Source organism: Mastigoproctus giganteus, chromosome 13 (assembly GCF_048544385.1).
Source record: "Mastigoproctus giganteus isolate SK-2022 chromosome 13, ASM4854438v1, whole genome shotgun sequence".
NCBI classification, from domain to species: Eukaryota; Metazoa; Arthropoda; class Arachnida; order Uropygi; family Thelyphonidae; genus Mastigoproctus; species Mastigoproctus giganteus.
Window position 1 is genome coordinate 46412157 of NC_143587.1, and position 12376 is coordinate 46424532.

Below are 12376 nucleotides of genomic sequence, written 5' to 3' on the forward strand. Positions count from 1 at the left end.
ATGCATTGCAGGATCATCTAGACAAGACTGCAGCAATAATTCAGACACAGCATGGTTTTCTTAAGGGAAAGTCTTGTCTGACAAATTTGATTGGATACTATGATGTAGTCACAAAGGAACTGGATGCAAAGAATAACTTTGATATCATATATTTGGATCTTAGAAAGGCCTTTGATACTGTTGCGCATGGAAGACTACTGCACAAATTGGAGCAGGGGCCTCCGTAGCCAGGTGGGAAGGGGCAGCAGTGCATAGCACACGCTTCTTGATTAGACCGGGGTTCGAGCCCGTCACCACCAAATACGGAGGATGCGGAAAGGTCAGGGAATGACCACCGCATATCCCGGAGCAATATGGCCTTAGTTGTTAATGCTCCTAAAAACCAAATAACAACAACAACAAATTGGAGCAGTGTGGCATTGTAGGCAAATTGCAGCTATGGATAAAGGGATGGTTCAGTGGGAGAAGACAGAGTGGATACTGCTCTTCGTCGACTAACGCTATTAGCGGAGTTCCTCATGGTTCAATGTTGGGTCCATTGTTTTCTGTATTTATAAATGATATTGATGATGGGTATATCACGCTTAATGTCGATGTTTGCAGACAATGTGAAGGTTGGCAGGGTTGTTAATGACACTAATGACAGTACGCTGCTGCAACAGGATCTAGAAAAGTTGAGTAAATGGGCTGAGAGGTGGCAAATGAAGTTTAACATTGACAAATGTAAAGTACTACATATGGGAAGCAGTGATCTCAGAGTAACGTTTCAACTCTGTGGTACCACACTGACAGTGGTGGAGAATGAAAAGCACCTGGGGGTAATTGTGCAGGCAGATATGAAGTTTTCTGAGCAGTGCAGATGGTCTGCAAGAGTAGCTCATGGTGTCTTGTCAATGATATTACAGGAATTTTTTGTAGCAGGGATAAGGAGGTGATTATCCTCTTGTATAAGGCAATGGTCAGGCCACACCTTGAGTACTGTGTACAGGTCTGGAGGTCTCATTATCATTTTAAGAATGATGTAGAGCTGCTGGAATGAGTACCGAGAAGGGCAACAAGATTAGTGAATGGAACAAAGGGTTGCTCTTACAAAGAAAGGCTAAAGTTTTGCGAATTACAGTGTCTGGAGACTAGGCATCTGTGAGGTGATCTGATTGAGGTGTATAAAGCCTTGAATGGTTTGAGCATGCTCAATGTGGATGGGATTCTTCCTCTTGCTCAGAATAATTGCCTGAGAGGCATAAATTCAAATTGAGGGAAGACGGTCGTAGGATAGATGTGCGGAAGTTTGACTTCAGCCAGCAGGTGGTTGATTGCTGGAACAAACTTGTCTGTCGTTGTAGAAGTTGATAGGTTAAATAGATTCAAGGCAGAAATTGACAAACATTTGGACAGAGTGGATGGGCGAAATAAGGGTTTTTTTTTTTTTTTTTGCTTGATGCTATATAAGCTTGCTTTCTTGCATCATGTGCCTATGCTAATTGTATAAGGAGATCAAAGATGGGTTTGCAGATGTTCATGATGACCCAAAAAGTTAGCATCATTCAACCTTTTGAAATGAGATCATAGTTTCAAAAGTTGAAGAAATTGTGGCAAGAGATTGTTTGGCTTTCAGAACGATGGATGAGCTGGATATGAATAAGGAGATGATTCATCAAATTCTGAATCAAGATTTAGGAAAAGGAAGGGCAAAATTTGTGAAGTAATGAAGAGTGTGTCATTGTGCGAAGACTTCATTCAGACTTGTTAGGACAATCCTAATTTCCTGGACTGTATTGTCACTCGAGATGAGTGTGTTGTTTTGGTATGACCCAGAGATGAATCATCAGAGCATGCAGCGGACTTCCAAATCATCACCAAGTTCCAAAATTTCATTTACAGAAGTCAAAGGTCAAGATGATGCTGATCATGTTTTTTTGACAAACAGGGTGTGATTCCCAAGGAATTTCTACTGGAAGTGGAGGGAATCAATCCTGAATTTTATGTACAGATACTTCAAAGGCTACTGAAGTGCATTTTAATGGGTGAAGCTGCAATTTTGAGAGAAAGCTGCTGTTTCTTGTTGCATGAAAGTGCCCCTGCCAATTCTGCACTTGTGAAGACGTTCTGGCATTGTATAGATTAATCATCCACCCTACTCTCCCAATCTAGTATCACTAGATTTATAACTCTTTTTTTTTTTTTTTTTTTCCAAGGCAAAAACTGCTCTCAAAGGAAAGATTTCAGTATGTTGAAGACATAAAGAAAAACTTAACTGCTGAATTGAATGCCATGTCTTTGGATACCTTCTCTGACTCTTTTCAGAAACTTTTAGAATGGTGTATTAATGGCATTCATTCAGGTGGTGATTACTTTGAATAAAAATAAAACCATTTTTAATCTCATTCACTTTGGTTTTTTTTATTGCACCAGTTTGCAAACTTCATTGCCACACCTTGTATGCTAGCAACAGAAGCAGCAACATGTTTAACCCTGGTTCATGACACTAAAATTGCCGGTAAAAAAAAAAACATGTGCATTCTGGTACCTATATACTTAGACAATTTTAAACGCTATTCTACTTATTTCTTCATGTGTCACAGTGTTGTATTTTGAGGCTGTATTTTACATACGACCCCCAGCATGTCCATTCATCTATATTAGCAGAGTTCTGTGTTCTATCATATTTATTTTGCAAATTCTGCTGTAATCTTTCATCTTTCTTGGTTTTCTTTCCATTTTCTTCTGTTTGTCTTTATCCCCCTTATGTACAATTTTAGTACTGGAATGTAATCAGCTAATCCAAATTAATATAATAATTATTACAATTGCTTATATAGCATTAGGACTTCCCTCCAAAATTTATTTCTAATTCATAGCATACTTTCTGGCAAATATATAATTATTCAGACACTCTTTTTTTTTTTTTTTTTTTTTTTCCTCATTGGTATGGAGTTTTAAAACACCATGTTGCCCCAATTAAATTATCACAGATTTAGACCTCTGCAGAAGAGGATTTACAGCCATGATAATGCTGAATAAGCTGGAAGTGATAATCTATCTTTTTTAATTATATTAATAATCATTTTTATATCACCTTGCATTCTTCCCTAACCCTTGTATTGACTATAAAAACTAAATTTATAAATTCCCTCCAACTGTAACATCATTATTGGTATCTATATTTTTTAAATTTATTGCTAAGCTATTACCTTTATTTTATTATTATTTTCATTTCAAATGTGTATAACATATTTAGGTCTTTACCTTTTTAACTTTTGCTATTCTTCTCTTATTTTATTTTTACTTTTTTTTATTTCTCATAAGACAAGCAATCTGTACATTGACAATTGCATCCAAGTTTATACTCAAACTTCATTTAAATATATACATGTTATTTTTTTATAATTTGAATGAATATTAAGAGCATGTCATTTTTAACCATATCATTTAAAAAATAATGAAAATATTTGTATATGCATATACTTAATCTGTAGTGTGGAAATCCTTCCATGTGAGTTCATTTTATATTTACTCTATTTTAATCTACTGCTATTACAAACACTTTACTTTTGCAATGCTTATTGTTGATATAAAAAAATAATTTTAAAAAATATAATAATCTGAATTCTTAATTGCTAATTCATAATTTATCTTTGTTCTAGGTTGCCAAAGAAACGAATTTCAGTGTGGAGATGGTGCATGCATTGATGAAAGTAAACGCTGTGATTCTTTTCCAGATTGCAGAGACAGATCTGATGAGAGTGGCTGTGGTAAGTATTTTTTGCTAATGTGTAAATTTTTTTATACTGTACTAATTTACTGGAACACTAGTAATTTTTAAAATTTGTTTTAATCTAAAAATAATTCTGAGGAAGGAAGGGCAGTAGCAAAATGGCATGTCAGAATTCTTACAGACAGAACCCCCTCCCCCCAAAAAACACTAATTTACTCCACAGAGTACAACACATTCCTATTTGACATGGGGAGGGAACGGACATGTTGATAAGCTTATCCCTTTTTCAGATATAAACTAGAAACACATATTGGACACTCCATGGCAATCTCTTTTAGAATAAAACTTTATACAGCAAGTAAGTGATATTTTTATATCAGGATTTTTTTATTTCGAGATGACTTATTTATTTTTCTTTTTCAAGAAAAGGTCAGCATTGGTAACCCCACACATAAGGGGCAGAAGTCTTCGTGGTTCTTGAGACTGCTGCCCTATTCAACTTCAGTTATGTGCAGAAAATATCAGTCTGCTTCATAGATTACTTTTCAAATAGAAACACAGCAGCGAATTCTTGATGACATTCCCAACATCAAAACATTCTTTGTCCTTGAACCTAAAAAAGCATGTATACAAGCTTTTTTAGGGTCAAGAAAGGGCACATGATGCAAGAAAGCAAGCTTATATAGCATCAGCCAAAAAAAAAAAACAAAAAAAAACACACCCCCTTCTCATTTCACCCATTCACTTGCTCCAAATGTTTGTCCAGTTCTGCCTTGAATCTGTTTAAGCTATCAACTTCTGCAATGATATATGGAAGTTTGTTCCAGCATTCAACCACCCGCTGGCTAAAGGCGAACTTCTGCACATCTATCCTGCAATTAGTCTGAGCAAGAGGAAGAATCCTATCAGCATTGTGCATAATCAAACCACCCAACCAGGCTAGCCAGGTGGGTAAAATGCCTGCCTGCCATCCCAAAGGTCACTGGTTCAAATCCCGCATCGGGCCTGGATATTATGATGGTGCTGTACTCTCTGGTTAGACCTGACGGCCACGATACATGGATGAAGCTGGAAAAAACTGGTTCCTTTGTGTATTGCTCAAAAAAAAAAAAAAAAACCGCTCAAACCATTCGAGGATTTATACACCTCAATGGGATCACCCCGCAGGTGCCTAGTCTCCAGACACTGTAATTTGCAAAACTTAAGCCTTTCTTCATAAGAGCAACCCTTTGTTCCATTCACTAATCTTGTTGCCCTTCTCTGTACTTGTTCCAACAGCTACACCTCCTTCTTAAAATGAGGCCTCCACACCTGTATACAGTACTCAAGGTGTGGATTAACCATTGCCTTATACAATGGGATAATCATGTCCTTATCCCTGCTAGAAAAATTCCTGTATATAATTGACAAGACACCATGAGCTACTCCTGCAGACTGTCTGTACTGCTCAGAAAACTTCATATCTGCCTGCACAATTACCCCCAGGTGCTTTTCATTCTCCACCACTGTCAGTGTGGTACCACAGAGTTGAAACATTACTCTGAGATCACTGCTTCCCATATGTAGTACTTTACATTTGTCAATGTTAAACTTCATTTGCCACCTCTCAGCCCATCTGCTCAACTTTTCTAGATCGTGTTGCAGCAGCATACTGTCATTAATGTCATTAACAACTCTGCCAACCTTCGTATTGTCTGCAAACTTGAACATTAAGCCTGATATACCATCATCAATATCATTTATAAATACTGAACCCTGAAGGACTCCACTAATAACATTAGTCCACGAAGAGCAGTATCCATCGGTTGCCACTCAGTCTTCTCCCACTCAACCATCCTTTTAATCATAGCAGAAATTTTTCTCCAATGCCACACTGCTCCAATTTGTGAATCAGTCTTCCATGTGCAACAGTATCAAAAGCCTTTCTAAGATCCAAATACAGTCCATTCCGGTTATTTGGGACACATCAGGACTAGTGCATTTTGGCCGGATTAAGCGGCTGCCCCAATTATCTGATGTTTCATGTAAATAGTTAAAAATACAATGTACCCCCCCTTGTTTGTTGTTGTTTGTTTGGTTTTTAGGAGCATTAGCAACTAAGGCATATTGTTCCGGGAATATGCGGTGGTCATTCCCTTGACCTTTCCGCATCCTCTGTATTTGGTGGTGACGGGCTCGAACTCCGGTCTAATCAAGAAGCGTGTGCTACGCACTGCTGCTCCTTCCCACCTGGCTACGGAGATGCCACCCCCCCTTCCCACCTCTTTTTACAATTGGTTCACTGTACAAACAAATCACGTTACGACGAACTCACAATAGTAAAGTACCCTTCACTATACAATGTGCAGTAAGTGCCGGTCATTGTGATCATGTTTGTGAATTGAATTTTAATTCTATTAAAGAGCGATTCTAATTAGCAAAAATAGGAGGAATATTATCCACAGACTACAAAATCTCTCTCAGGCTTCTTGATTCCATTCAGAGGAGGGCAGTTAGGTTAATTAATGATTCATCTCTAACAGTCTCTCCACTTGCTTTCTCATAGACGTACTGTTTCTGCTGCATGCATCTTCTACAGATACTTCCATGGGCACTGTTCTTCTGAATTGGCTTCTATAATTCCCACTCTCTCTTTCAAAACAGTCCGAAAACGTGCTGCCACCAGCCAACATCCATTTACTGTCCAACTTCAAACCCACAGAACCAACTTTTCATCTTCCTTGTTTATTCATTCAACTGCGGTTTTCTGGAACAACCTTCCTTCATACGTATTTCCTGAAAATTACAATCTACAGAAGTTCATGTCCAATGTCAAGAAATATCTTCTTTCACCTTCTCAACCTCCAACCCAAGCACGTTACTAAGTACTATAGGTTCTAATACCTCTCGTGTTTGGGGTTCACATAAAAAAAAAAAAAAAGACTATAAAAGGAAAGATATATATATATATATATATATATATATATATATATATTACAGATAATACAAAGAACCATTAGAATAAGCAAACAAATCCAACAATAATACCATCAGGGACCTAAGACAACGCAAAAAAAAAAAAGTTTTTCTATTTTCTTACCACCCAGAATGAAGGCAAAAAACGACAAGGTTCTCTGTTTCTGTGATGATCAATATGTGCTAAGTAATTTAAATCTAAAGCAAATATAAACCAATATAGGCCGAAAATAAATCGAATATAAATAAATCGAAAGATGATAATAAAATTTAGAAATATTAGAATCAAAGGCAAGAAATATAAGTAAAATGTAAATGTAAGCATATATTAATCATCGTTAACCCGACAGAGAACGTAATTTAATGATTAAAATAATATTAAATATATAATACATACTACATTTGACCGTATCTAGGACATAATGTAATAGTCGTCAAAATAATATGTGGTGCCCCCTATGGATACGGTTATTTTTTTTTACCGTATCCATCACATAGGGGGCACCACATATTATTTTGACGACTATTACATTATGTCCTAGATACGGTCAAATGTAGTATGTATTATATATTTAATCTTATTTTAATCATTAAATAACGTTCTCTGTCGGGTTAACGATGATTAATATATGCTTACATTTATATTTTACTTATATTTCTTGCCTTTGATTCTAATATTTCTAAATTTTATCATCTTTCGATTTATTTATATTTGGTTTATTTTCGGCCTATACTGGTTTATATTTGGTTTAGATTTAAATTACTTAGCACATATTGATCATCACAGAAACAGAGAACCTTGTCGTTTTTTGCCATCATTCTGGGTGGTTGGCCCCAATTGACGTCATCTAGATTGTTGGTAAAAAGCGATATTTATTATTATTTTTTTTTTTTGCGTTGTCTTAGGTCCCTGATGGTATTATTGTTGGATTTGTTTGCTTATTCTAATGGTTCTTTGTATTATCCGTAATATTATAGAGATTATGGGTGCATTGCATGATTGCTTGCAACTGCATTGACTCATAATTATTTACATATTAGTTACAGTTACTGTCATTTTAACTTTCTTTACTTTTTTATCAATAATTATAATTATATACAAAAGCTTTGCTTGGGTTAAGTACACACTACCTAAGATTGCTTTTTCTTCTTTTTCTATTTTCTTAACTGCATCGATCCTTAATTTTACCTTCATGGATTTATGATTGCGCATCTTGATTTTATTTTATATTATATTAACTTTGCTTTTACTTTATTTTATATTAACTTTGCTCTTATTATGTCACTTAAATATAATAATAATAATATACTACATCGGCAGAGTAGGATAAGTGACCGAGGATACTATTATTGTCCTGGATAGTAATCCTAACCATGTTAATACATCGACACATACACAAATATCACACACTTTACAGAGCAGTTTAGCATATAATGCTTCTGGCACTAATATCCGATCACCATCTCTTAAATTTCAACCTTGTAACAACAAATTATGTTTTACTTGCCCCTATATGCATCCAAATCATGCTACAATTAATACGAATTCACATATATTCTGTAAAATGAATAACGTCATATATATGATCACATGTCGTACTTGCAATGTTAAATATATTGGTCAAGCTAGCAATAAACTAAATATTAGAATGAACCTTCATCGTTCCGATATTAAAACTTATAATAACAAATCCAGCAAGAAAACAGGTAATTTGGAACATGATATTGAATTCAGACATTTCCAAAAACATACTTTTGGTAATATTTTCATTTCAATACTTAACGTAATTAATAACACAAATGATAGATTATTGCAAGAAGATATTAGCATGTTACAATATAAAACACTATATCCATACGGTCTAAATAATAAATTTAATCAAAAATATTTGACGAATAATTTAAAAGATATTTGCGTTTATAATGTTTCAAATTGCCAAACTTCGTAAATATAATCGCAATAGGAAATATAGTAAATCCAACACATATAATAGCAACCGAGAACATCTAGGAGACTTCATAGATTTATTCAAAATGTGGGACACGGATCCTATAAATATTAGTAAAATACACAGCACACTTTTCAGTATTAAACTTAGTGTACTCAAAGCACTAAATAGAAAAACCAATGATTACGTCTTTGTATCTTCTCATCTTATGCACATCATATCAGACATTGTCAAATTCAGATGTCATATTTTGAATGTTAGCAAGCAGCCGGAAAATTCTGTCCTCATCTTATACTTTCAAAATAAATTAATGGATGATTTAGATATACATAAAACTATTAATTTACGTAATGACTTGCTGCCTATTAATAACTTACATACGTATTAATATCAGATTTAGATATTCTAGACCATTTGGTCTTAAAGCGTGTAACTATAAAACAATAGCTACAAACCTTCACAATATTAACATCGGACAGGATACATGTGTTTGCCACAAACCTTCATTTCATAGATACGTGGATCCTAACCATAATCACATTATAACCGGCAATTTAGATATAATCCCATATCCTGAACTTAGAGATATTTTATCACTGGGTTTTAAATTTCGACCTAATTTGCCTATTAATAAATCTAATTTTAAAAAATTGTTATATCTAGATTTACTTAAATATTGCATAAGATCAGCATACAACCATAACATACCGGTTGAAGCATACCACATGTGGCTATTTACAATGCTTAATATCATATCTAGCAAATATAATCAATTGAAATTCATACAAGATAATCTATATAATACCAAATTAAGAAATAGGCAGCTTAAAGATATACATGAACATTTTGTGATTACTCCCGTTGACAAAGCTGCTTGTAATTATGCAAAAATCATATGTAAATCATTATATAGAAGTCATTAAAAATGAACTACAGTCTAGCCATACATATAAACAGATAGCATCTTCCCATAATATAATAATCAAAAAATTAATTGCATTGCATAAAAAATTAAATTTAAAGTATAATAACCTAAAATTTCCATTTATATATGGCATACCCAAATTTCACAAAACACCAATTGCTTTTAGATTCATAACATGTAGAGATAGTTATGCTAAATTTCCCGGAAAAATGTTAGAAAAGTTACTTAAAATTATATTAAATAACTTACATAAAACTATTATAATAAATAATAACTTACCTATTATAAATGCTCTAAAAAATAACAATATTCATCAAATACAAACATTTGACTTTAACAGTCTATTTACGAGCATTAATCTTGATAACTTAGAAGTCGTCCTCCAGAAACTATATTTAGAAAATAAAAATGCTATAAAGGTTGATTTAACCTATTGGGATTCTCTAATAAAATTATGCATCTTTAATAATTATATATATGACGGAACATCGTTATACCTACAAGTGACTGGCACCCCTATGGGAAGTCCAGCATCAAGCATAATCGCAAACCTTTATCTACATTATACAGAAAGAGAATTCCAAGATAACCTACTTATATATAGATACGTAGATGATATATGTGTTTTTAATTGTCCACATTTTGTCCAGGATTACAGTAAATTATATCCAGTAGAACTTGTATTGGAAAAAACTAATAGTTCTGATACTATAGCAAATTATCTGGATCTTCATATAGAAATATTGCATAATAATAATATAGACGTAAACGTATACAGGGTGTTTCAGTTAAACGTTTCAGAACTTCTAAGAGGGGTAGGGTACATCCTGACAACTCGAAATCATATAGCAATGTGGGGTCGGAAATGCTTTCCTGAAGCGGTATTGTACACAGAAGTCGTCGTGCGATGTCGTGCAGCACAGATTCGATTTTCAGTCAATGTATGGGCCGGTATTATGGGAGATCACCTCATCGGGCCTTACCTGTTACCGTGTCGTCTAACCGGACCTATCTACTTGATCTTTCTGCAGCAAGTATTGCCACAACTTTTGAGAGATGAACAGATTTCTGCATCGACGCAACAGACAATGTGGTTCCAACACGATGGAGCCCCTGCCCGATGTTCGTAACTACCTGGATGTCACATTTGGTCAACAGTGGATCGGACGTGGTGGTCCCGTGCGTTGGCCTGCTCGGTCACCCGACCTATCATGTCTTGATTTTTATTTCTGGGGTCATATGAAATCGCTAGTTTATGACACCCCTGTTGACAATGCTGAGGAGCTGGTTGCAAGAATCGCAGTAGCTGCCGAAGAAATTCGCCTGGAGTATTCCAGAATGTTCGGATGTCCATGCGTCGGAGATGTGAGGCGTGCATTGTAGCCCGTGGAAGAAACTTCGAACACTTACTTTAATCCATGTACCTTTTGCTTCTTTTCATGTATTATTAAAACGATTTCTCACTTACGGTCTCTTTTCTTTATGGTGCTTCTGTGTACAACACCGCTTCAGGAAAGCATTTCGGACCCCACATTGCTATATGATTTCGAGTTGTCAGGATGTACCCTACCCCTCTTAGAAGTTCTGAAACGTTTAACTGAAACACCCTGTATAATAAAAGAGATGCATTCAATTTTAACGTAGTAAGCTTTACAAATTGGAAATCTAATATATCAAAATCAGTGCATGCTAATATAATTTTATCACAATGTCTAAGAATTGCTTATATCTGCAATAGTAATAAAAATTGTTCAGCGGGCTTAACAGTGTTGTACGGCAGGTTGATCAATAATAATTTCCTTATCGCTTACCTGAAATATCATTTCAGGAAAGCGATAAACATTATTAATTTCAAAAATTTGTTTTCTGAACCTATTGTTTTAATATAATTTTCAGTATAATCGTTATATTTAGTGCCATGTATATATGTAAATAGGATACACTTTGCATTCTTGGTGTCTTACGGCGTAGAAAACTTGTACCCACCGGCTTGCAAATTACAGTGTATCATTTTTTTTTTTTTTTTAATATATAGTTAATATATAGTTAAATTTATTTAAATTTACTTAAGTTCACGCTGAGATAACATGCAAATTCAGCTCAGGGTCCTACTATAGGAACGGGTTTGCGATCCCGGGCATACCTGAGCCACAACTTATATCTTGTAATGTCTTTAAACTGTCTTAGACTCTTTATTTTTATTTCTCCGAAATTATTAGGGCAATCCGAGGACGTAGGAGAAACTATTTCTTATCTATACCACTATTTTTCGCCTTTGTGGAGTTCAGGTTCTATTATTCCTACTCCTTTAGTTTTTCTTCTTACTATCTGCATGTTTCTCTATGCGTTAATTTAATTTAATTATTTTTACCGTATCCATCACATAGGGGGCACCACATTATTTTGACGACTATTACATTATGTCCTAGATACGGTCAAATGTAGTATGTATTATATATTTAATCTTATTTTAATCATTAAATTACGTTCTCTGTCGGGTCAACGATGATTAATATATGCTTACATTTATATTTTACTTATATTTCTTGCCTTTGATTCTAATATTTCTAAATTTTATTATCATCTTTCGATTTATTTATATTCGATTTATTTTCGGCCTATACTGGTTTATATTTGGTTTAGATTTAAATTACTTAGCACATATTGATCATCACAGAAACAGAGAACCTTGTCGTTTTTTGCTTTCATTCTGGGTGGTTGGCCCCAGTTGACGTCATCTAGATTGTCGGTAAAAAGCGATAATAATTATTATTTATTTTTATTTTTTTTTTTTTGCGTTGTCTTAGGTCCCTGATGGTATTATTGTTGGAT

At 34.6% G+C, this 12376-nt stretch overlaps 1 protein-coding gene across 11 annotated transcripts in view; it reads left to right on the forward strand.

The window, feature by feature from the left end:
- trol (terribly reduced optic lobes) overlaps positions 1 to 12376 on the forward strand; it is a 1731230-nt gene that overhangs the window by 524897 nt on the left and 1193957 nt on the right. For all 11 annotated transcript variants that reach the window (XM_090387691.1, XM_090387694.1, XM_090387699.1 and 8 more), the window contains one exon: positions 3645 to 3752. In XM_090387691.1, coding sequence (XP_090243817.1) covers positions 3645 to 3752 — 108 coding nt within the window. The remainder of the gene's footprint in view (positions 1 to 3644; positions 3753 to 12376) is intronic.